The sequence below is a fragment of the Podarcis pityusensis genome, assembly GCF_964106645.2.
Source record: "Podarcis pityusensis genome assembly, chromosome: 18".
Lineage (NCBI taxonomy): Eukaryota > Metazoa > Chordata > Lepidosauria > Squamata > Lacertidae > Podarcis > Podarcis pityusensis.
The window spans coordinates 12,243,899-12,266,880 of record NC_138043.1 but is presented as its reverse complement, the minus strand read 5'-3'; the positions used below and the strand labels follow the sequence as shown (position 1 = coordinate 12,266,880).

The following is a 22,982-nucleotide window of genomic DNA, read 5'->3' as shown; positions in this document are numbered from 1 at the left end:
GAGACTTTTAAAATCGTACGTTTCAAACAAGGACCTGCACGGCTCCCAAAACAGAAATACCGTTCTCCTAAATTACGTGTTCGTTTACTATCCTTTTGTAGAATTATTTATCGTAGAAGCATCTCTCTGACGGCCTCCAATCAATAAAGGGTTAACGAAGGAATGACTAATACCTCTGTCCAGGAGGGGGCGCAGGTGCCGCATCAGCCTCAGCCACAGGCGCCACGTGGGTCCATCAGCCCCCCACCCACCCCCCGACCCCCGACAGCTTAGGGGGGGGGGAGAAGTCCCACCCATCCCAGCCCAGAAGGCGAAACCCCCGCCCACCCTTCAACTCAGACCTGGCGGAACCGACACCTGGCTGGGACTTCGCCTGGGAGACTTTGGGGTTCCACTGCCCACGGGCGGGGGGCACCTACCTGGACCTCGCCTGTCCGTGGACTTTCAGGGTGCTGGAGCAGGTGGGCCCACACCCCTTGGACCTAATCCGGATGCTGGAAGTCCGCCGAAGAACCAAGCGCAGCTCTTTAAACCGATTCCTTTCGCTCCAGTTTGCGCTTCGGCATTTCTCCGCCCTCCTCCCGGCCAGCGTCTCGTCCCGGTGCTGCGCCGCTTCTGCTCCGGATCGCGGATCCCCGGCCCTCCAATGGGCAGAGGAGGCTGCCTGGGCAGCAGAGGCCCCCCTGGCCGGCCCCCCTTTCTCTCCACCCCCAACCCCGCCTTATAAGAGGACCTGGCATCGGCTCCCTCCTGGCCAGAGACTCTAAGGAGCAGCCGGAGGAGTTTGCAAAAAAGAGGGTGGGAGGGGGGTGGGGGGCACCCGATGGGGCGGATGGAGCACCCCGCTTGGAGGAGGGCAGAAGGCGAGAGCCTCAAATACTTCATAGAGGATCCGAGCACGGGGACGCTTTACAAGAGAGGGCAGCTTTTGGGGAAGGTAAATAATTCTATGGTTGTTTTGCAATTTCCTTTCCTTTTCGCTTGCTTTAGGGATTTTGCAACCTCGGTTAAGAATTGCAACTCTAATTTTTTGGTATTTTTAGATGACGTTTGCGGGATTTTCTGCCCTCTTAGCTCGTACACAGGGATGCGTCGGGTGGAAATGGGCCTGTTGGAACAGGCGCAGACAGAGACCCCTCACTTTCAAAGCGGTGTGGGGTGGCGGCAGCAAGAAAGTTTCCTCTATTTGGGGGGGATTTGCAAGAATGACGGCTCCCCGTTGGGGGAAACTGAGTCACCAGGTGAAGAGGCGAACCAAGGTCACGCAGGAAGAACTCTTGTGGAGAATCAGGCGCCCCCTTTTTCTCTCAGGTTTGAGCACAGGATCCAGGCGTCCGGGTCCTAGATCTGATCTTATCTGTTTTCTTTCCTCTGAACCCCTTGGAACGAAACATGGGGTCCATTTCACACTTCTCACACACACGCGCGCGCATTTTCAATTCACGCATCTAAATCTGCAAAACCTAGTTTTTCTTAAACTGTGCATTGGCTTATGTTCACATTTTGGGTTCCTTCGTCTTCCTTCTTCCACTGGTCTCCCCACGCCGAAGGAGTTCAGGGACCATTTTTTCTAACGGAGTTTGCCCCTTTTGCAACATATGAGACATTGCGCGTCTGTCTTTGCAGCACCCGGAGATCTGGGTAGAGCCGCGACAAGGCGGCGCTCTCGGTTTTTCCGGAGCTCCGAGTCCGGGACAGGCTATTTGGGGAACTGCGGGACGGGGTTCAAAGGCACAAAAGGCAACTATGCCCCTCCAAATCCACAGCAAGGCAATTCTGCTGTAAGGATCAGATCGGTTTTTCTCCCCAAGCACCCGGCAAGCTTCGGAGTCTCACAGAATCCTTCATCATCCAGCTTTGTTTTGCAAATACATGATGAGAAGTGCAGTGGCTACACGTGCTTAATCCGGAGTGGGTCGATGTTTTGCATTTGGGGAGCCGGGACTCCCGCTCTCCCCCCAGCAAGTCACAACACCCACCCACGCCCCCAGGACTCAGGAGTCCTGCGCGTCTGAGCCCCTTTCCCAGCTTGAGCCCAGAGACATCCGGATCGGGGGATTTCCCACCCGCCCCTTTCTCACTCTGGGTCTGCTCCGCTTTCTCCCGGATGGGGTCGGGCATGCCCGGTCTCGCTACAGGTGGGGGAGAAAGACCCGCCCACTCGAGGCGCCAGCCAATGGGGAGCGGGAGAAGCAGTCTGCTTTGGTCTTTGAGCAGAAGATGCCCTTTGATCGGGGCGAATCCTTACCCGGAGACGCCAGCGGGGCTTGAATCTGGGTCTCCTTCTGCAGACCCAGCAGTTCTGCTGCGGCCATGCCTCTGGCGCACTTGTTCCACGGGAGGTGGGGATGTTAAGTCTGGAGAAGAGGAGGCTGAGAGGAGATATTTGCCTCATGGAAGATGGAGCCAACTGGTTATCTAAGGATTGTTAGACAGGACGACCTCGGAAGAAGGTGGAGGACTCTCCTTCCTGGAAGGTTTTAAGCAGAGGTTGGGTGGCCTGGATGCTTGAGTTGATATTCCTGCCTTGTGGGGAAGGGGGTTGGAAATAATGATAATAATAATAATAATAATAATAATAAATTTATTACTTATACCCCGTCCATCTGACCGGGACTCCCCAGCCACTCTGAGCGGCTCCCAACAGAATATTAAAAACACGATAAAACATCAAACATTAGAAACTTCCCTAAATCTTCAAATGTCTTCCAAAAGTCAGACAGTTCTTTATTTCCTTGACATCTGACAGGAGGGCATTCTACAGGGCGGGCGCCACCACCAATAAGGCCTTCAGCCTGGTTCCTTGTAACCTCACTTCTTGCAGGGAAGGAACCGCCAGAAGGCCCTCGGAGGTGGACCTCAAACTATGGGTCTGAATTGATGGCCTCAGAATTTTGGGACCTCAGAGGCCATCCATCTGAGGCAGCAGGACAAGCCTGGCTTTGGAGCCAGGAAATGAATCATAGAATTGTAGAGTTAGGAGGGATCCCGAGGGTCATCTAGTCCAACCCCCTGCAATACAGGATTTGCAACTGATGAAGCCTGTGTCTGCATGTGTGTTTTAGGGTACACACAGCCCACCCTGCAACAAATGGAATTCCACACCTGCCCCGGTTCCTGGCTGACCCCCACCTGCCACCCTCTTCCTCTCTTTCTCCTCAGGGTGCCTTTGGGAGATGCTACAAGTTCACAGACACCTCCACCAACAAGGTCTATGCCGTGAAGGTCGTGCCTCAGTCCCGGGTCTCCAGGCTGGACAACCGAGGGAAGGTGAGCCCAGATATGATCATGGGGTGGGGGAGCCCCTGCAAATGATTATTGTAGTTGGTGCCATCTTTAGCTGGGTGCCCCTGTGGGAGGAAGACCCTTCTTCCCTCTCCAATGCCATTAAGCACCCCACCTCCCTTTTTAAAATTTGCTGCTAAGAACGGGTTCCTTCATTTGCCCTCCTCCCTCCCCACCATTTTTCCTTTCATGCTATGTCTTCTCGATTGCAAGCATCTTTTTTTTAGCTGGAGAGTAGGATAAAAATGGGATGCGGGTGGCGCTGTGGCCTAGGACTTGCTGATCAGAAGGTAGCGGTTCAAATCCCCGCGAAGGGGTGAGCTCCCGTTGCTCGGTCCCTGTTCCTGCCAACCTAGCAGTTCGAAAGCACGTCAAAGTGCAAGTAGGTACCGCTCCGGCGGGAAGGTAAATGCCGTTTCCGTGCGCTGCTCTGGTTTGCCAGAAGTGGCTTAGTCATGCTGGCCACAGGACCCGGAAGCTACGCCGGCTCCCTCGGCCAGTAGAGCGAGATGAGCGCTGCAACCCCAGAGTCTGCCACCACTGGACCTAATGGTCAGGGGTCCCTTTACCTTTACCTTTAGGATAAAAATGCTTTAAGGAAGGCCCTTCCTCTCCTTTCTCAATATTGGGGGACACACACTTTTCTTTTCCTGACCCCTTTATTCCCACCTAAAGGGTGGCGTTCCTCTGCACTTGAGCATTTAAACAAGGCTTAAAATCATGCAAAGTAGAAGAAAGTGGGCAAAGGGAAGCTTTTCTTCCTCTCCTGACGCTGGAACTCATGGGCAAAGCTGAAATTCCAGTAGATTAAAGAAGGCAGCACAGAGTTAAACAGTGGAACTCCCTCCCACAGGAGACACTGACGGCCACCAGCTTGGATGGCTTTGAAATGAGGATTGGACAAATTCAAGGAGGAGACGGTGGCTTTGGATGGCTACCAGCCACAATGGCTATGCTCTGTCCTGACAGTCAGAGGCTTCCGAATCCCAGTTGTTGGAAACTGCTGGAGGGGAGAGTTGCTCTTGTGCTCGGATCCTGTTTGTAGGTTTCTCATAATGGTTGGCCACTCTGAGGTCAGAATGCTGGGCAAAATGGGCCATTGACCTGATCCAGCCGGCTCTTCTTACATTCTGATGGAACCTCCAGGTCCAGAGGCAGTCTATCTCGATTGCTTGGTTCTTAGGGGTATTTGGTCACTATGAGAAGAGAAGACTGGAATCGATGGGCCCCCTTTGAGTCTGATCCAGCAGTTGAGCTCTTTTTAGTTTCTTATGATTCCTCAATGGAGCCTCCATGGACAAGCCAGCCTATCTTAGAACGCTGGAGTGGGAGAAGGCTGCTGCTCTCAGGTCCTGCTAGTGAGTTTCCCTTTGGGGTGTCTGGTTGGCTCCTGTGAGGGCAGGATGCTAGCTGCGATGGGCCTGATCTGTCTACTGCAGGGCTTTTCTCAAATCTGAGAAAACCTAGCCAAGTGGGTGGGGTATAAGTAAAAAAATTATTATTAATTGTTATTATCATCTGTGAAGCAAATGCATCTGGGGGATCTGATCTGTGATGGATGTGTGACCCTGCCATGACCCTGCCCCTCCTGATCCCAGCGCAGCTCCGTGCCTCCACTTCCCCATGACATTTTACCCAGCCAGTGGCTTAGCGTGCCTTGCTGGTGTCCGGGGCACTGCCCACCTGTGCAGGGGGGAGTCCAGCCAGCTGACGTGGCCCATGGCAGGCAAATCCCCCCATGCCCACAGAGAGGAGTGCTGCAGCAGGCCCTGCCGAGGCTGCTCCTTGTCTGCCTCCCTCTGTCCTCACCATCCAAGAGCAAGTGCTGGCCAGGTGGCCCTTCGGCAAGGGGCCCGGGGACATGGTGGCTGGCCCAGGCTGGGCTCCGGGCACTTTGGCAGACAGGGAAGAACAGGGATTCCCTTGGAAGCCAGTGCCTGTTTTGCACCCCTCAAAATTGTGTGCCCAGGGCCACGACCCCCCAGTCCCCACACTACACCCTTGCCATCCTGGGATCAGAAGCTCCTTGGGGCAGGGAATATTGCAAAAAGCACCCAGTCGCATAGGATGTGAGCTAAGAGGCCGCCAGGCGCCATGCAGCCAAAGGGATGCTGCCCCAAAGAGCTTCCAGTCTAAGGTTCTGGAAAGTGGGGAGACTGCCAAAATGGGGGGGCGGGCAAAGGGCAACGGTCTCTAGCAGAGGCAGAGGCCGGCGCCTTCCTTTCTCATTGCAGATTCTCCATTCGCTTTGCTCTCCTTTGTCCTTGGACGTCGTAAATATATATACTGTAGATATTGCTGAGTTTCTCGCTGACTCCAGCACCTGCACCCGTGGCTCCTCTCCTCTCTGCTGGCGCAAGGTGGGTGGGTGGGTGTCTCTGTTGGCGCTTCAGCAGGAACCTCGTGGTTTTCTCCCCCCACCCCCTGCAGGTCGAGCGCGAGATCGAGCTGCACAGCCAGCTCAAGCACAGGAATGTTGTCGGCTTCCACCGGCATTTTGCTGACCAGGAGAACATCTACATGGTCCTGGAGTACTGCAGTCGGAAGGTGAGAAAAAGAGAGAGAAAGGGAGAGCCAGAGCAGAGAGGGAGCTGACGGGCTGGGCCCTCAAAGGGTTTCCTTCCTTCCTTCCGCCTGCAATGGAATACAGAAAGTTGTCCTGTTACCGGAAAAATCTGAGGGCTCCCTTGGACAAAATAAAGACACCAACCAGGATAACTTGGAGCAAAACAGCAGCCTGTAGGCTTGGCCTTTATTGAACTGTTGCAACAGGGTGTTCCCCTCACTTGCCAGAGAGAGGAAAGACCCAGAAAGATGGTGTGCAAGACCTTATAAAAACTTTTGAAATTGCCACCCTGTAGATCAAGACCACCCCCAGAAATATCATGCATACATTACAGAAAGGAGGGGTTGAGGGAGGAGTTGTGGTGGTAACCTGAGTGTCCTGTCACCTGGCTGGTTCCTCCTTTCCCCCTCCCCATGAGTCACTTCCAGGAGACAAAGGGGAGTTGGCAGTTTCCTGCCCCCAGAGGGAAGATCTGATCATTGTCCTTTGTTTCAGTCCATGCTGAATCCACTCCCATATGCAAGTTCTTTGTGATCTTGATGGTCTTCTGTCTAGGACCATCAGGGTTGGCATAGCAACTGGGCAGGGCTCCTGTGGATGTGCTGGGATGGTGAAGGGATTATGGCTGACCAGAACCAAGCCACCCCCCTTTGATAGTCCTTGTCATATGGAGTAAAATAAAAATGGAACAGTGCAAATCCAATGTATGGTTGATTTTTCTATGAATTTATAACAGAAGTGTGGCATATGTAGTGTGTGAGTGTGAGAAGTTTGTACAAACTGAATGATTGGGGTGGGGGGTTCCTGCTACAGTCCATAGAATTGCAGGGTTGCAATGCAGGAATTGGAGTTCAAGAATCCCTGGGGAAAAGTGACTCAGTTTACTCCAGTGTTTCTGACAAATGCCCAGTCTGCTGAAGCTGGCCATTGGAGCTTCTCGACAACACCACCCCTTGCTCTGAGGTCCAGCTCTGAGGGCCTTCTTGGTGGTGGCGCCCTCCCACCAGATGTCAGGGAGATAAATAACTACTCAGTTGTTAGAAGACATCTGAAGGCAGCCCTGTATCAGGATGTTTTTAATGTTTGATGTTTTATAATGTTTTCATATACTGCTGGAAGCTGCCCAGAGTGGCTGGGGAAACCCAGCCAGATGGGCGCGGTATAAATCATAAAATTATTATTATTATTATTATTATTATTTGTTCAGAAGGTGCTAAGAAGTTGGCACCCTGAAGCTTTCTTTGCTGTTCTGACCCACCTGCCATCTGCTAGAAGAGGCTTGCAGTTGCATTGCTGCCTTGCAGCAGGTTGGACTAGATGACCTTTGGAGTTCCTTCCAACTTTACACTTCTACAATTCTTTGCTGGCCTGGCTAAAGCCACTCCCTCCCCAACAGAATGTGGAGAGTCTGGCACCAGTATTGTCCCCGGCTGCCCACCCCATGCTTTCCCCGGCGCAAAACCAAACAGAGCTTCTCCCCCTTCAGTAAGGAATTTCACCAGGGGCCCCATCCTTTCTGTCATCTCAGGCCACGCTCTTTCACATTGCACAAGCATTGCACAAAAGGGCAGGCAATTCAACAGATGCAGCTGTCCCCATAAGATTTCTTTTTTTGGGGGGGGTGCAATTCAGCCCCGATGACCTGTGGGGGGCGGCACCCTTTGGGACCCTGGGATTTGGAGTGAGGCTGCTAAAACCCTGATGTTCTCTCTCTCCAGTCCCTGGCCCACATCCTGAAAGCCCGCAAGACGCTGACGGAGCCTGAGGTCCGCTTCTACCTCAAGCAAGTCATTGCTGGCCTCCAGTACCTCCACCAGCAAGGCATCATTCACCGGGACCTCAAGCTGAGTAGGTGTCTGGCGGCTGGGGGAGGGGGCCTCCAATGGACCCGTGGTGGGTGTGCTGCGGTCGCACCCGTGAGACCTGTATGGGGTGCTAGGGGAGGAGTCGTACCTCCAATGGAGTACCACCAGCCTCCTAGCCCATGCTCCACACCACTACCAGACATCAGCTCCGCCCCAATGGCTCAGAGCAACAACCACCGCCCCCCCCACCAGTGCACAATCTGTAGATTTTTAAGGTTCATGACAGGGTGTGTCATTTTAGAGGACGAAACTTAATTTTTGCAAATTTGTTCAGTGATGGGTCTTAGAAATATGCTTTGGGGCCTGAGGAATTCTGCTGGGACAACATTTTGTGATGGGACAACATTTAGCTTGGCAAGTTTGTTTGATGAAGAGGCACCTAAATGTCTTTTAGAAAACCAAAGAATTTTAATTTTGCCTTCTGAAAATCTTAGGTAATCAATAACAACAACAATCTATAATAATCTATAATATAACTGCAAGTACTTGGCAGTCATTTTTAATTATTTCTATGCATTTTTATGCACATTTCGCTTACCAGGCGAAATTAAACTATATTCACTTAAACGAAACATCTTTCAAATCATGTTGCAACTTTTTAGCACCTCTTGTTTTTGGAATGTGAAAGCTGAGAAATGCATGGAAGGTGTGAAGGGTCCTTTCTCTGCCTTCATCGCTGGGAGAGATCTGCTCCCTGTTTCTGCACCAGAAGAGCCAATTTGCTCTCACACCCGCCAGGCAAGGGATGGGATGCCGTTATTGGCACTGCAGCGCAGGAAGAGTTAATCACCCAGTGCCCCCAATTCGCTCTCCGTCCTGGGACCCTCCTGGGCTTTGGAGAGGGGGTTAAAAATATACACAGCAGCCCAGGATGACTCTGGTGGGGGCAGAGCGAATGCCTGCAGGGTGACCTCATGGCACTATTGCCAGGGGCGGGAGGCTCTGAGTGCGAACGCTGATCTGATTTAGCCTGCAAGGGCAGAGCAAGGATCTCTCTCACACACATGCACAAGCGTCTCTGCATCCTGAGCCTCCAGCCGACATCGTGCATTTGCAAAGAGCCCGAGGTCTTCCAGACAGCCTGCTTATCAAGAAGTCGTGCTTTTGCAAAATTTATTTTTATTTGCAAATTTAACAAGGGAAAGGTGGGAGGGGAGATGAAGACCTTTCCTGGCAGACCACAGCACCCATCCTGGTTTGCTTCTGCAGAGGTCTGCAGGGCCTCCAGACCAGACTGTCACTATTTGGAGGTAGGATTCGGTCCCATGCCCGCCAATTGAGGTCACAGGCCATTCTTGCACAAGGAAACCCATTCTTTGAAAAAGTGAACTTGTTGTAACACACACTTCCCTTTTCCAGTCATAGAATTATAGATTTGTAGAGTTGGAAGGGACCCTGAGGGTCATCCAGCCCAACCCACTGCAATGCAGGAATATGCAGCTGTCCCTGACGGGGGTCGAACCTGCAACCTTGGCATTGTCGGCACCAAGCTCTCACCAACGGAGCTCTCCATAATGTTATTGTTTGTACCCCACCCATCTGACTGGGTTGCCCCAGCCGCTCTGGGCAGCTTCCAGCAGATATAAAAACATGCTAAAACCTCAAAGGTAAAAAAGGGCACCCACTGACCCCCCCCCCAGTTGTTGCCCAATGCAGCCTCCAAGTTTGTTCTTCATTCTGTTCCTTCTGTTCTGAAAGGAGCGCACACAGCACAAACTTTGGCCCGCTTTGTCCTCACAAGAGCCCTGTGAGGCAGGCCAAGCTGAGAGACTGCCTGGCCTACAGGGAGTTCCATGGCTGAGTGGCGAGATCTGAACCCGGATCTACCAGGACCCCACTGGCTCTTCTCTGGGAGCAACTGTCCGGCACTTAGCGTGGGAAAAGATGGGACTCTCTATACCTCTGAACTCTTCATGTGCTCAGGTAACTTCTTCATCACGAAGACCATGCAGGTGAAGATTGGGGACCTGGGGCTGGCGACTCATGAGGAGCAGGCTAACCGGAGGAGAGGGTGAGTATTATGGGGTGGCTGGGCAGAGAAAGGGAGCCTTGGATTTCCTGGTGGGGTAAAGGCAGACATTAAAGCCTTGGAGTTGCAATATTTAGTTATTCCTTCCTTTGATGCATTTGCATCCCACCTTTCTTAACTCCAAGGACTTCAGGGGACCCCATGCCTGCTTCTCTCCCCTCCCTCCCCACTTGATCCGCACAATGGCCACTGGGTAGGCCAGACTGAGGGGCAGCAATTGGTCCCCAAGCTCAACCAGTGAGATTCCTGCCTGAGGGGCAAGAGTTGAACACTGGCCTCTCCCAAGTCCTAGTCTGACACTTTTGTAGGTGTCCTCGGAAGGAAAACGTCTTGTTCCAATGGGGATTACTCATGAGTGATTCTGCAGCCTCTGTTTCTGATGGGGCACAGAAGGATCCCTAATTTCTCCCAGGGCGGGGAGGAAAGCCAGCTTCCTTACACAGTGGTACCTCGGTTTAAGAACAGTCCTGTTTACGAATGATTCGGTTTACGAACTCCGCAAAACCGGAAGTAGTGTCCCAGTTTGCAAACTTTACCTTGGTCTCAGAACAGAATCCAGACGGTGGAAGGACACCGGCACGGGAGGCCTCATTATAGAAAGCGCGCCTGAGTTTAAGAACGGTTTCGGTTTAAGAACAAACTTCCGGAACGGATTAAGTGCATAAACCGAGGCACCACCTGGATCCATCAGCTTTCCAGAGCAAGCTCTGCCCAGACCTCCATGGAGGAGGAGGAGTCTGCAGCAAATCTGATCCAGTTTTTCATCTGGTTGTGGGTTCAAATCTCCCACCTTCTTGCTGGTAGAAGCCTCATAGGCTGCAGCCCAGGGGCAGAGCAGCTGCTAGGCATGCAGAAGGTGGCAGGGTCCACAGCAGGGGTGACTGAGAGAGATGGCTGAGTCTGAAACCCTGGACAGTCGTTGCTGCCGGTCAGCGCTGGGATAGATGGAGCAATGGCTGGACTCGGTATAAGGAAAATTCCTCTATTCCTGTTTAATTCAGAATGATGCGGACTAGCATCTTGCTGGATTTGCAGCTCTAGAGCACCTGTCCTGCACGCAGAAGGGAAGCCTGGCTTCCTCAGTGTTGCTGTTGCTTTCCTCCTTCCCTAAAGGGCCTTTCCTCTCCCCACAGAGTGGTCTGTGGGACCCCCAATTACCTGGCTCCTGAAGTCATTGCCAAAAAGGGGCACTCGTTCAAGTCAGATGTCTGGGCCCTTGGCTGCATCATGTAAGTAACTCTGGTGGAAAGGAATAATAGAATTGCAGAATTGCAGACTTAGAAGGGACCTCCCAGGGTCATCTAGTCCAGCCCTCTGCAATGCAGGAATCTTTAGCTCATGGTGGGGCTCGAACCCACGACCCTGGCATTCAGTCTCTTGCTCTACCAACTGAGTTATCCTACATGCCTCTAGGTCTGTTTTTGCTTTTTTGCCAGTCATTCTCTATGTTTTATGCACAAAATGAAATAAAGGATCTATGGGGTCCCCTCCTTGGCTCTCTGGCTGACCCACTGCTTCTTTTTCCTCACCCCCTCCCCCAGGTACACGGCCCTCACGGGCTGCTCCCCCTTTGAGATCACCCACAAGCAGGAGATGTACCGCTGCATCCGGGAAGGGCGCTACCCCACCCCCACCCGCCTCTCACCCAGTGCCAGGGACCTCATTGGGAAGCTGCTGGCCCCCGATCCTGAAGCACGGCCCACCCTGGAAGAAACCCTCGCCCACGAGTTTTTCACCCAGGTGGGTGCCCAGGGGCAAAGCAGCTCCCAGACGCAGTGGCTCTGCAGGGTCTCTGACTTGGGATCTCTTCCAGCAGGCTGGGCAGAGGAACATGAGCTAAGATCCCAGTTCTCATGAGGCCGTGGGAAACTAGCTTGCACCCAGGGAGAATGCCCAGACCCTGACTGGCAGAGTCTTAGGCTCTACCCCCATGCTGCAGTTCAAAGTTGGAGTTAACTGTTTGCTAGCAAAACCACCATCTGCACAGACTTGGCCTAGTGAGTAGAGCAGCTCCTTCCTGGTGGTCTCGCTGCATGAAAGTCAGTTGCTGAGATGGAAGCTCCCTGCCTCCTCTCCAGGGTCTTTCCCAAGCAATCAGAGACTAAGCCAAACTCTGCTCCACCCTTTTCATGCCTCTCCTGGTCCTGGGAGACCAGCAGGGAGGGGAGCTTCTTGCAGCAGGAGGGGGAGACCCCCATGGCTCTTCCCCTCTCTGCCTCTTGGTCTCCCTCCTCTCCTGCTTCAGCTCCTGCCTCTGAGTCTGGACTTCTCTCTGCCACAGACTCTCCCTGCTCACTAAGACCTGTCACTTCTTCAGCTTTCAACACCTCCTCCTCCCCGTCTTCTCCCTCTGACCCTTCATTGCCATCCCACCACCCCTCTCCGAGCTCTGAGCCTTCTTCCTGTGTGGAGAGAAGAAAAGGAAAAGAGGGAAAGGGAAAAAGAAGGGGAAAGGGAAAAGGGAAAGGGCCCCATTTCCAATCCAGGTCGACATTTCTCACCCACAAGCGACTCTGCTTTCGCCTTGAGCAGCCGGGATGTTCTCCCGCATTCTGCTGCTTCCCCGTTTTGCAAGCGTGGCTTGGGAGCGTGAAGGGACTCATCCTGCTCTCTCTCTCGCCAGGGCTTCACCCCGACCCAGCTGCCTTCCCGCGCCTGTCATTCTGCCCCGCTCTTCGTGCTTCCCAACCCACTGAGGAAGTTCTTCCAGAAAGCAGCGAAGGTTTTCCTGCGTGGCTCCCTGTGCCAGGAGACCCGGACAGGTGAGCCTTCGCTTGCGAGGGGTGGGGTGAGGAGACCACCAGGAACTCCCCCCCAAATGGGAGACCATCCTCCACAGTCTAGCAGAGAGGGGACAGTGCTCTCCACGTACTCAGAGGCAACCTCGCTTTTCAATGGAGCCCTGGGTAAGAGGCAATGTAACAGTAGAACCGCTGGATCAGGCCCAAGGGGGCCCCTCTAGTCCAGCGTCCTGTCCCCACAGTAGCCAAATTCCCTAAAAATCTAGGAATCATGATAGACTGCCTCTAGACCTAGAGGTTCTCTCAGAAGAGCCATGGCTGTCTCCTGTAGCAGCAAGTTCCACAGTTTAATGACGCACTGTTTGAAGAAGGGGACAGCGCTCTCCACAGGCTCAGAGGCAACCTTGCTTTCCTCGATTAATCCTTCAGTCCCACGTAAGGGGAGGGTCAGGTGCCATGCAAAAGGGCATGAACGTGTGCGCCCCAATTTTGAAACAAATTGAAATGCAAAATCTATTTCGGTTTTAAATTGGCATTACTGGGCATGACCCCACCCTCTTTCCCCTGCACGGCTGAGCCATCAGGGAGTGAGCCCCGCCAAAGGCTGCGAATCTAATGGGGCCCCTCTTCTGCCTCTCCCCCAGTGAGCCCCCCACCCCAGGAGGCAGAAGGGATGCCACCACTTGGGATGCCTGCCGAGACCCCCAGCCTGGTAAGAAATGGCTCTGTGTGTGTCAATCAATCCGGGTCAGACTTTGGTAGTCTTGGGTAATAGGGCACCCTGAGTGAGGCCAAAATCTGGTGCCCCCAAATGGATCTTCTTGGCGTCCTTGTGCATGGGAACTGCCCATATCACGGAGACTGATCAACTGATGGATTGATTTGTGAGACTGAGCAGCCAGGAAGTCCCTGGCTAGAATCTCACTGGACTTACATGACTGGCTGGAGGCAAGACCAGGGTGCCCAGCCTCTGTTGTTCCTTCTGCAGTAAGGGGAGAGCAACTACGGCCGCCAAGGTGAGTGAGAACATGCCCCACCCGGGGGGGGGGGGGAGCAGGACAAAGGCGGCATCTGTAAATAGTCTGGAAAATCATTTGATCTGAAAAACCAGAAATGGAACATAATGAAATTATAGCTCCGTTGGTTGGAGCATGGGACAGATAACTCCAAGGCTACAGGTGCAAGCCCCCATATTCCTTCATTGCCGGGGGTTGGATTAGATGGCCCTTGGGGACCCCCTTCCAACTTTACTATGATTCCTTGAGGAAAGGTAGACTATGAATGCGATGAACACAAGCACACCGCAGATACAGATCTGGTGATTCAAAATGGCGCCTAGTGATGTCCAGGCGCAAACAATCTCTGAAGTTCCTAGGGGAGTGGCCCACCCTCTTCCCTCCCAGATGTCCTCAGTGGGGGCTGCAGGGGGGCTTCCCAGTCCACCCTGTTCTGTGGGCTTTACGGGCTGCTTCTTTCTTCTTGTCCTCTGCAAGGAAGTGGAAGAGGACAGCCAGAATGCCACTGAGGACACAGCCACCTTCCCCGTCTGCTTCCTCATGAGGGGCTCCTTGAATGTCAGCCGGGAGGCAGGTGAGTGGCACCACAGAGGCCAAGAACTGGGGTGCTTGCGGCTGAGAGTCTGGGGGATCTCCTGATTGGGCCGAGCAGGAGTGAAGCAGCTCCTTTTCCCAGCCGGAGGGCCGCTTGCCAGAGACCCAAACAGACAGGATGACAGGAGGCTGTCCTCTGTTTCTGCATTGCAGGGGGTTGGGCTGGATGACCCCTGGAGTCCCCTTCCAGTTCTACCATTCTGTGGTTCCAGGGGTTATCAGAGCTGAAAGATGCAGAAAAATTGGGCCACAGAGCCAGAGGGAGGTGTGAGCTGGGAAGAAGCGGGTAGCCTGGGGAGGCTTGTGGGGGTCAGTGACAAAGGCAACCCCAAACTCAGCACCCTCCTTCTGTGGTGCTCTGGGGTGGCTCCAAGAGGCCTCCAGAAAGGGAGCTGCAACATTTGAACCCCCAAACCTCTAATTTGGAATTTGGGGCAGGAAGGGAGGAGAAGAGGGGTGGGGCTGGGACGCACCTCCATATCCAGGCCCAGCCCAGCTCAGGACAAGGCTGCAGCAGCTTCCCATCTCGGCTGTCCCGTGTAGGAATGAGCTAAGCGCTCAGGAAATGGGGGGCCAGGAACCTGCAGGGTTTGGAAGGCTGTGGGGGGCAGAGATGCGGGTGGAGAGTCTGCCCCCAGCGCCCGCTGCTTCTCACTCCATCTCTGTCTCTCCTCCAGCCGATGCCGAGAGGAGCATGATGGCCAAAGTGGATGAAGTTCTGCGGACCTGCCTGAAGACCATCCCCCTGGGTGAGGCTCCCTATTGTTTGCATGCCCAGGCCCAGGAACTGGCTGCGTTCTGACCTCCCACCCCCTGTCCCTGGAAGGGACTGTCTCTGCCCAACTTAAATGGCCACCTTTGGGGTCACCCTCATGTCATCACACAGCCTGGAAATGTCTGCGCAGCACCTTGGAGGAGTGAGAAACTGGACCTCTTGGAAAGGAAGGTTGAGGGTCCCATCTTCAGATTTCATTTCTTCCAGATTTGGGGGGGGGTGTCAGTAAAGGAGCCCCTTATTATTCTGACCTGGGAGAGCTCAGTTGGTAGAGCTCGAGACTCTTAATCTCAGGGTCGTGGGTTCGAGCCCCACGTTGGGCGAAAGATTCCTGCATAGCAGCGGGTTGGGCTGGATGTCCCTCGGGGTCCCTTCCGACTCTGCCATTATTGGATTCAGATCAGAAGCAGCAGCAGTGCAGCAGAATTCTTGTTATTTAAATTTGTATCCTGCCCTTCATCTGCAGATCTCAGGGTGCTCAGCTATGTTAAATTACAATATAATAACCACGGAATACATAACAAAATAAGCACAGGAAAGAACTATTTTCCCCTCGAACAACACATCAGAAGGGTCCCCTGAGGGTCATGTAGTCAAACCCCCTGCAAGGGAAGAATCTCAACTTGCATCCCCTCCACCCAATTTGAAACCACAGCAGACCCTGCTTAGCTTTGCAAATAGGCTGGAAGGTTTGTTTGTTTTTTGCTGCACCCCTAGGAGGCTATAAAGTACAGACCCGATTTTAGAAAATGCAGGGAGGGAGATAAAACCTAAAGGAGGTTTTTTTTGGGGGGGGGGTGAGCTCCTCCCCCCCCTCCTGCCCGAACGTTTCCTTCCTGCCTTCTCTGCAGCGGAAGAGGATCCCGAGGGGCCCCCAAGGGCTGGACCCGTCCAGATGGTCACCAAGTGGGTCGACTACTCCAACAAGTACGGCTTCAGCTACCTGCTCTCGGACGGCTCCACCGGAGTGCTCCTGGCTGATGGGACCCACATCGCGCTTTGCCCGCAACGCCAGTGAGTGCCGCCCCACCCTGTTTCCTGCTCTCTCAGTGAGCGCAGAAGGGGCTGAGGAGGGCAGAGGAAAAGAAGCTGGCTTGAGCTGCCTGCTGGTTTCTTAAAAATCTCTCCTCCCTGCACCCCCCCCAGGCGCGTCTGCTACTGCCCCGAGCTCCACGAGGCCTCATCCTTCCCGCGGAGAGACGTGCCGCCTTCGCTGACCATGAAAATGGGGGTTCTCCACTTCTTCAGCCGGTACATGCAGCAGCGACTCCTGGAGGTGAGCAGAGCAGGATGGGAGGCGAGCAGCCAGGAGACGAGAGCTGGTGCCCCCCTGAACCCCAGTGCTTTTTAAATTGTATCCAATATAAAATAAACTGCTGTAGAGTTGGAAGGGACCCATAATTTCAGGGTTGTGGGTTCAAGCCTCATTGGGCAAAAGATTCCTGCCTGGCAGGGGGTTGGGCTACATGACCCTCAGGGGACCTTCCATCTCTTCTTGTTGTTGTTTAGTCATTTGGTCGTGTCCGCCTCTTCGTGACCCCCTGGACCAGAGCACACCAGGCGCTCCTGCCTTCCACTGCCTCCCTCATTCTGGTAGCTTCGAGAACACTGTCCCACCATCTCGTCCTCTGTCGTCCCCTTCTCCTTGTGCCCTCCATCTTTCCCAACATCAGGGTCTTTTCCAGGGAGTCTTCTCTTCTCATGAGGTGGCCAAAGTCTTGGAGCCTCAGCTTCAGGATCTGTCCTTCCAGTGAGCACTCAGGGCTGATTTCCTTCAGAACAGAGAGGTTTGATCTTCTTGCAGCCCATGGGACTCTCAAGAGTCTCCTCCAGCACCAGAATTCCAAAGCATCCATTCTTCGGCGATCAGCCTTTTTTATGGTCCAGCTCTCACTTCCATACATCACTACTGGGAAAACCATAGCTTTAACTTCCATCTCTGCCATTCTACAATTTCCCCTCCTCCTTCCCCAGGGGGGTCACCAGCAGGCAAGTCCCACCACCTCGCTGGACAACCTCTGCCTCCTGCACTTTGCAAAGTCCCAGGAGGCACTTTTGATGCTCTTCAGCGACGGGACCCTGCAGGTAAGAGTCACCTGGGTGGGGTGGGGTGTCTCCATCTTACGGTTTTTCTTTCCCACCAAGTTGTTTCTACATATCCCTCACTTCCTCCCCTTTCTGCCCCCCATTCCCAGGTCAACTTCTACCACGACCGCACCAAGCTTGTGCTGAGCCCCACGTCAGCTGGGGGGTACCTCCTGACTTTCGTGGACCGGCAGCGCCAGAGCAGGACCTTCCCGCTGGAGACGCTGGTCCTGCGAGGTTGGACGATCCCCTTGCGAGAGCGCCTCAGCTATGCCCTGAGCATGCTGCACTGCCTGTAGCAGAGCCCTCCCAGCACCCCCCCTTTCCCTGAGCCCACTTACACTCCCTGCCCTGTCACTCACCGGCTGCTGGCCAGATCCTGCTCTGCCCCCCCCCCACGTGCGGTTGGGGCCAGGTGGTGGTGGGGGGGGGGCTCTGTGCAAGGGTTGGAACTCCAGGCAGGATCCTTGTGTCTTGTAAGGAGCAGCCTAGGAGCAAGCAGGTGGTGAGGGCAGGATGAAGCCTGAGGCAGCGGAGACGGCAGATTGGGTTGCGGGTTTGAATCTCATGTTGGGTGGGATATTCCTGCATTGCAGGGCGTTGGGCTGGATGACTCTTGGGGTCCCTTCCAACTCTAGAAATCTATGAGGATAATAAGCAAGTGGTACAGAAAGGGGGCAGTTGTGGGTCCAGGCAGCTGTGGGTCCCGGTGGGGTTGGACAGCCAGTGGTTGGGGGCGAGGGGGTTTGGGGTTGGGGTGGGGCTTCCTACACATTGCCATGCTGGTTGTGGAGGCTGGAGGGTGGTGGTTCTGCGGAGCTGGTGAGGAGGAAAAAGTAAGGGGACCCCCAAGACGAGGGAAGGGAAGGAGGGTCTCTGGTGGCTGGAGGGTTTTGATCTGTGGGGTGCAAGCTGACTATGGGAGAAATGGGGGAGGGGTTAGTGGGCAGAGCAGGATTCTTGCCCATGGCCGACCTCAGGCAAGCAGCGGTGATGACGACTGCGGCGAGTGCTAAGCTGTTCCCTGTCCTGATACAGCAGCTCCCTCCCAAATTCCTGTTTTTAATTAAAGCAATGTGACTCAGACCATTTGACTCAGGCTTCTTTCTCATGTTTTGTCCCCACAACAACCCTATGAGGTAGGTGAAGCTGAGAGCCAGCGACAGGCCCCCAAGGTGGGGCTACACAACTGAGCTGGAATTCAAACCCAGGTCTCTCCCAGGTCCACTGCCTCTCATTCCATATTGTCTACACCGCCCAGCAGAGATGGCTCAAAAGGACCGGCCAGCAAGCTGCCACTTGGCTATGATAGCTCAGTCAGGAGACTTAATCTCAGGGTTGCAGGTTTGAGCCCCACATTGGGCAAATGGTTCCTGCATTGCAGGGGGTTGGACTAGATGACCCTTGAGGTCCCTTCCAAATCTATCATTCTATGGTTCTCTGAACATTTACTTTTGGGCAAAGCAAGATTCTAGTCCTGTTTTGAAGACAAACTTGTATTTATTCCCAAAGGTCTACTAAGATTCAAGTCATCAGCGTTCTGACTTAAAGGGCGGATTTGCAGACATCCCGTAATCTCAAAAGTACAGACCAATGGGGGGGGGGCAAACACCCTCCCTGCATCTTTGCGCCATCGGCTTCCCCTGGGAGGTGGGCAAACCCATCCTTGCGGGGCGATCCTTCCTCCTCAGCAGAGAAGTGGGGCCCTCTGGCTGTTGGCTCTAGAGGGTGATGCTGTGCACCCTCTGTGGGAAAAAGTTACTCCAGCCAAGGTCGCCTGGCCACCCCCCATCGCTGCCCCCGCCCTTTGCAGATTAAACCTCCAGGAGCGACAAGGTCCTTGGGACAAGCATGTCACCACCTCCTGGGGAAACACAGCGCAGGAATGCGACTGCCGTGGGGCACGTGCATTGGCTGCTCCACTGAGGATCAGGCCCTGCCCCCCCCCCCCCGGCTTGGTCGGGATCTCTCTGGGGGTTTCAGAGGAGCAACATTCAACCCCGGGACCTGCATGCAAAGCCAGCTGCTTGTCCACCAAGCTTGTCTTTGGAAATAAAGATTTTGGTCCTCATGGTCTTAACACAAAGCTGTGGAGTCGGGTTCCATATTGTCTGCACAGGCCAGCAGCAGCTGTCCAGGCTTTCAGGCAAGGAGATGTCAGGAATCAAACCTGAGACCTTCTGCTTGTACCCCAGGGAGACACGTCCTGCTCAAGCCCTTCTTGTCTCCAGGCTGCATTTCCACCAGCCCCCCCCCCGACTTGCCCCTTGCCCTCCACTCTGTGGTGCCAAAACCGCAGGTGGGACCAGCTTGGAACCTGCAGCTACGCAGCCGTGATGGCTGCACTCACCCTCCCCTCTTGGAGACAGCAAATGCTTCTGAATGAGACCAGGATGGGATAGTAGAGCCTCCAAGCCCAGGGGCAGTCTACCACTGAATACTAGACAATGGGAAACAAGCACTGGGCAGTGCCTGGCACTCAGGTCCTGCGTGGTGGCTTACTAGATGGGCCCCCTTTGACCATATTGTCTTCTATGGAGCCTCCAGCCCCAGAGGCAGTCTCTCAATTCCTCGGTGCTTAGAGGCCACTGCAGAGAGCCTCTTTGGCCTGATCCCACAACCAGGCTCTTCTTATGGAACCTCCAGGCCCACAGGCAGTCCATCGGGATCCAAGGTTCCCTGTGAGGACAGGGCCCTGGGCGGGATATGGTGTGGGGCGCTGTGCACGCAACAGGCTCAGACACGCGGCCCATGCCTTCCCTTCCAGGATAGTAAACTATGCTAAATGTGTTCTGAGTTTACAGCTCCCTGAAATAAGTACGACCAGACGCAGCGGGACGTTGAACATTCTCTGGGTTAAAAAGGAGGCCAGAGGCCCCGTCCCTCATCTCCCATCCCACCAGTCTTGGCTGCTGGAACCGTGGCAACAGATGTTGGCGGGGGGGTGGCTTTTGTGGGGCTTGGTGCCCTCCTGCGTTGGCACATACAGGGCAAGGGCCTCCACCTCCCCTGGTGAGATGCACCTGATTCACTCCTGGAACCGGCAATTCCATAGAAACAGCACTGTAGAGTTGGGAGGGTCCCCCAAGGGTCATCCAGTCCAGCCCCGTGATGCAGTGCTTTCAAAGCATTCTCTATGCACACAGAGCAGGTGGCCAAGCTGCCCCTGCACCACCGTGTGAACTCCTGCCTGAGTGCAGTTAATTTGGTCCTGCTATTTCAGCCAGAGAAAGGCATGGGGAGAGAAAGGAGCAGACACAATCATTTGGGCTCAAGGCAGGGAGAGAAGAGAAGAGAGATGCAGCAAAGCCCCCTCCCCAAAGCCTGCAAAATCATACAATGGAAGGGACCCCTTAGGGTCATCCAGCCCAACCCTCTGCAATGCAGGAATCTTTTGCCCAACATGTGGCTCGAACCTCAGATGAGCCTGAGATGAAGGGCCCATCTAGCCCAGCACCCTGTTCCCACAAGGGCCACACAGACGCCAGCTTTCCATTGCAGAAGGTCGCCAGTTCAATTCTTGACAGCAGCCCCAGAAAGAAGGGTGAGGGCTTTTTACAATTTCTGGCCTGCTCCTTCACTGCAAGAGGTAGCCCAGGACAGAACAGCTCTGTTGGTGGGAACCTGGCACTGACAAGGCCACGGTGGCCGGTTCAGTCCCCACAGGGGACAGCTGCATATTCCTGCCTTGCAGGGAGTTGGACTAGATGGCCCTCAGGGTCCCTTCCAACTCTACGATTCTGTGATGCCGATGTGTGTGGTGAGCTCAAATGTGCCAGAAGCTTCCTGATGGAGAGGATGTCCTGATTTTTATAGGAGAAATGCTGGAGGGGCTGATGGAATCAAGGGACCCTCACCCAAAATAAAATAATTTGGTGTTTAAGAGGCCAAGATGACAATCAGGAGCTGCAGGGCATGCCAACATTGCGGGGACAATCTCTCCCCCCCCCCCCCGCTTCAATCCTGTGCCCTAATAAGGTCACACTTGTTTTGGACTTGATATGGACTCCCCACCCACTTGCCAGCACCCCCCACTCTTCCATCTCCAGGGGTCCAGGCATGAAATGTAAGCTGGGAGATGATTACAAGGCCCCCCAAGGAGAGCAGCATACGGAGACCCACAGGCCAAAAATAGTGGGGGGTTTTGGGGGGGTATGCTAGGAGTGGAAGCGCAGAGATTTGGCCAAAATGCTAGGAAGGGCAAGGCATCCAGAGGCAGGCGAGACAGACGAGGAGGCCGGCAGCCCAGGAATCTGACCCCCACCCCAGGTACAAATTTAGCCCCATCTGCGTGCCCAGAATAAGGCGCCCTGGGCCCACTCCAGCGCACAGTGGTGCTCCAGCCACAAACCTAATCCTCCCCGCCCTGTGTGCACGAAGAAACACCCCTCTGGCTTTTAATAAACACTGTTTGTAAATGGAGCCTGGCCTAAAATTAACACCGACCTCCTCCCCTTCTCAGAGGTCTGGGTTTTTGCAAACAAAGGATGCTCAGCACCCCAGATGTCTGAAGCGCATGGAAGAGCCCGGACTGCCCCCTAAAGGGCAGTGGTGGGCATTGCAGCTGGCACTGCTGGAGCCAAGACACCTGCATTGCAGCGGGTTGGGCTGGATGACACTCGGGGTCCCTCTCAGCACCACACTTCTATGAAAAGGGCGCAGTGCTCTGTGCATGGGGATCAGGTCTATTGCAAGGAAGTACAAGAGGGGAACTCGGACAATCTGGGGGTTTAGAGGCTCCCCTCTTCCTTCTCTCTCTTTCCTCTCCCTTACACACACACACAAACACTCTCCACAGAATCACACCCAAGACAACATGGTCTAGCTCCTTTGTAAGCTGCCTTCTCCCCTCCATCAAGAATGCCAAGTCCAGCCCCAAACAAAAATCTCAAAAACCCTTTATTGGCCATCCAACCTCAGCCCCGGCTGCTGCTGCTAAGAAGACGAGCTGCGTCCACAGGACCCTTTTGCTTCCGCCAGGAGAGAACTCGATCCGCAATCCATGTTAGACCGATATGAAAACAGGGGGCAGAGATTGGGGGGGGGGGGGTCCCCTTCAGGATCTCAGTTGAGACCAGATCTCTGCACCGCGATGGCTTCCGTCCCACCTTAAAAACCGTAAGGGTCTTTTGATAGACAGCCGCTTCCTGAGAGGCGATGATTGCCCTCCTTTGGAGAAGAGGGGCCATTTTGTTCTGCACAAAACCCCACGGGGTGATGTCAACTGGGGTTTGCTCCCTGCCCCCCCCCAAATACCCAGCATTGAGAACAGCCTCAAATGAACGGTTGTGCAAACTGCATCAAACCTGCACTGCTAAATTGATACACAGAGCTAAGATTTGGGGTTTAAGATCAATTCCAAAGGGTGTCAAAGCAAGAATAGGAATAATTTTAGCCCCATGGAAATCAGAGAAATGGAGGGAAGGAAAGAGGAGCCCCCCTCCCCCGCTGCAATAATGTATGCAGCCTTCCATCAGACGCTGTGCGCTGCAGCTGGAGCTCTCAGGAGGCAGCAAACCCAGGGGGTGCCTCTGCGAGTGAATGTCCCCCGCAGGAAAATCGAGGAGAAGGGGCTGCAGCAGAAGACACAGGGCAGGGCAGCACCTTCCCGTCTTGCCTTCAGCAACTCTGCTTGGCGCTTTACACTTCTACAAGAGCCCTGGATCTGACTGATCTAGGCCAGGGATCCACTTGCAAGCGGCAGGAAACCCGGAGCCTGACTGTAAGCGGCAGCAAACTCCAGCCTCCACCCAAGGGCAGGAAAGAATCAGAGCTCCAAACCAATCGTTAAAAGCACAATCCTTTTCCTTGCAAACTATATTTTCGGGGGGGGGGGGGAGCAAAGGAGTCAGATGGGTTTGTTGGGGCTCTGGGGGTGGGCCAAGGAGGGAATCAGGAAGCTGAGAGACCCCCTTCCCTCCAGAACCAGGAGGACCCCCCACACTCCCAAGGCTATTTCTACAAGCAGGCCGCCAGGCGGGACTTGCAAGTGCCGCCCAGCCGGGAAGCGGGCAGGGGGAGGTCTC

At 54.3% G+C, this 22,982-nt stretch overlaps 1 protein-coding gene across 2 annotated transcripts; it reads left to right on the top strand.

The window, feature by feature from the left end:
• The first annotated feature begins 787 nt into the window (after positions 1 to 787).
• LOC308467211 (serine/threonine-protein kinase PLK2-like) lies at positions 788 to 18,042 on the top strand. 2 transcript variants are annotated; one of them, XM_080988669.1, is made up of 15 exons: positions 788 to 937; positions 3,163 to 3,270; positions 5,716 to 5,832; positions 7,570 to 7,699; positions 9,640 to 9,727; positions 10,879 to 10,974; positions 11,287 to 11,485; positions 12,369 to 12,507; positions 13,131 to 13,198; positions 13,980 to 14,076; positions 14,774 to 14,845; positions 15,723 to 15,885; positions 16,018 to 16,147; positions 16,846 to 16,956; positions 17,067 to 18,042. In XM_080988669.1, exons 1-15 carry the CDS (start codon positions 824 to 826, stop codon positions 17,253 to 17,255), a joined length of 1,821 nt encoding a protein of 606 aa, XP_080844795.1. In that variant the 5' UTR covers positions 788 to 823; the 3' UTR covers positions 17,256 to 18,042. The 2 variants fall into 2 exon arrangements, with proteins under 2 accessions (XP_080844795.1, XP_080844794.1); XM_080988668.1 differs by having other exon boundaries at positions 16,381 to 16,956.
• Positions 18,043 to 22,982: the final 4,940 nt, after the last annotated feature.

Coding starts and splice junctions, on each gene's coding strand:
- LOC308467211 (XM_080988668.1), top strand. CDS start 824: ATGGGGCGGATGGAGCACCCCGCTTGGAGGAGGGCAGAAGGCGAGAGC. Junction 938..3,162: donor GAGGGCAGCTTTTGGGGAAG/GTAAATAATTCT, acceptor CTTTCTCCTCAG/GGTGCCTTTGGGAGATGCTA. Junction 16,957..17,066: donor TCAGCGACGGGACCCTGCAG/GTAAGAGTCACC, acceptor CCCCATTCCCAG/GTCAACTTCTACCACGACCG.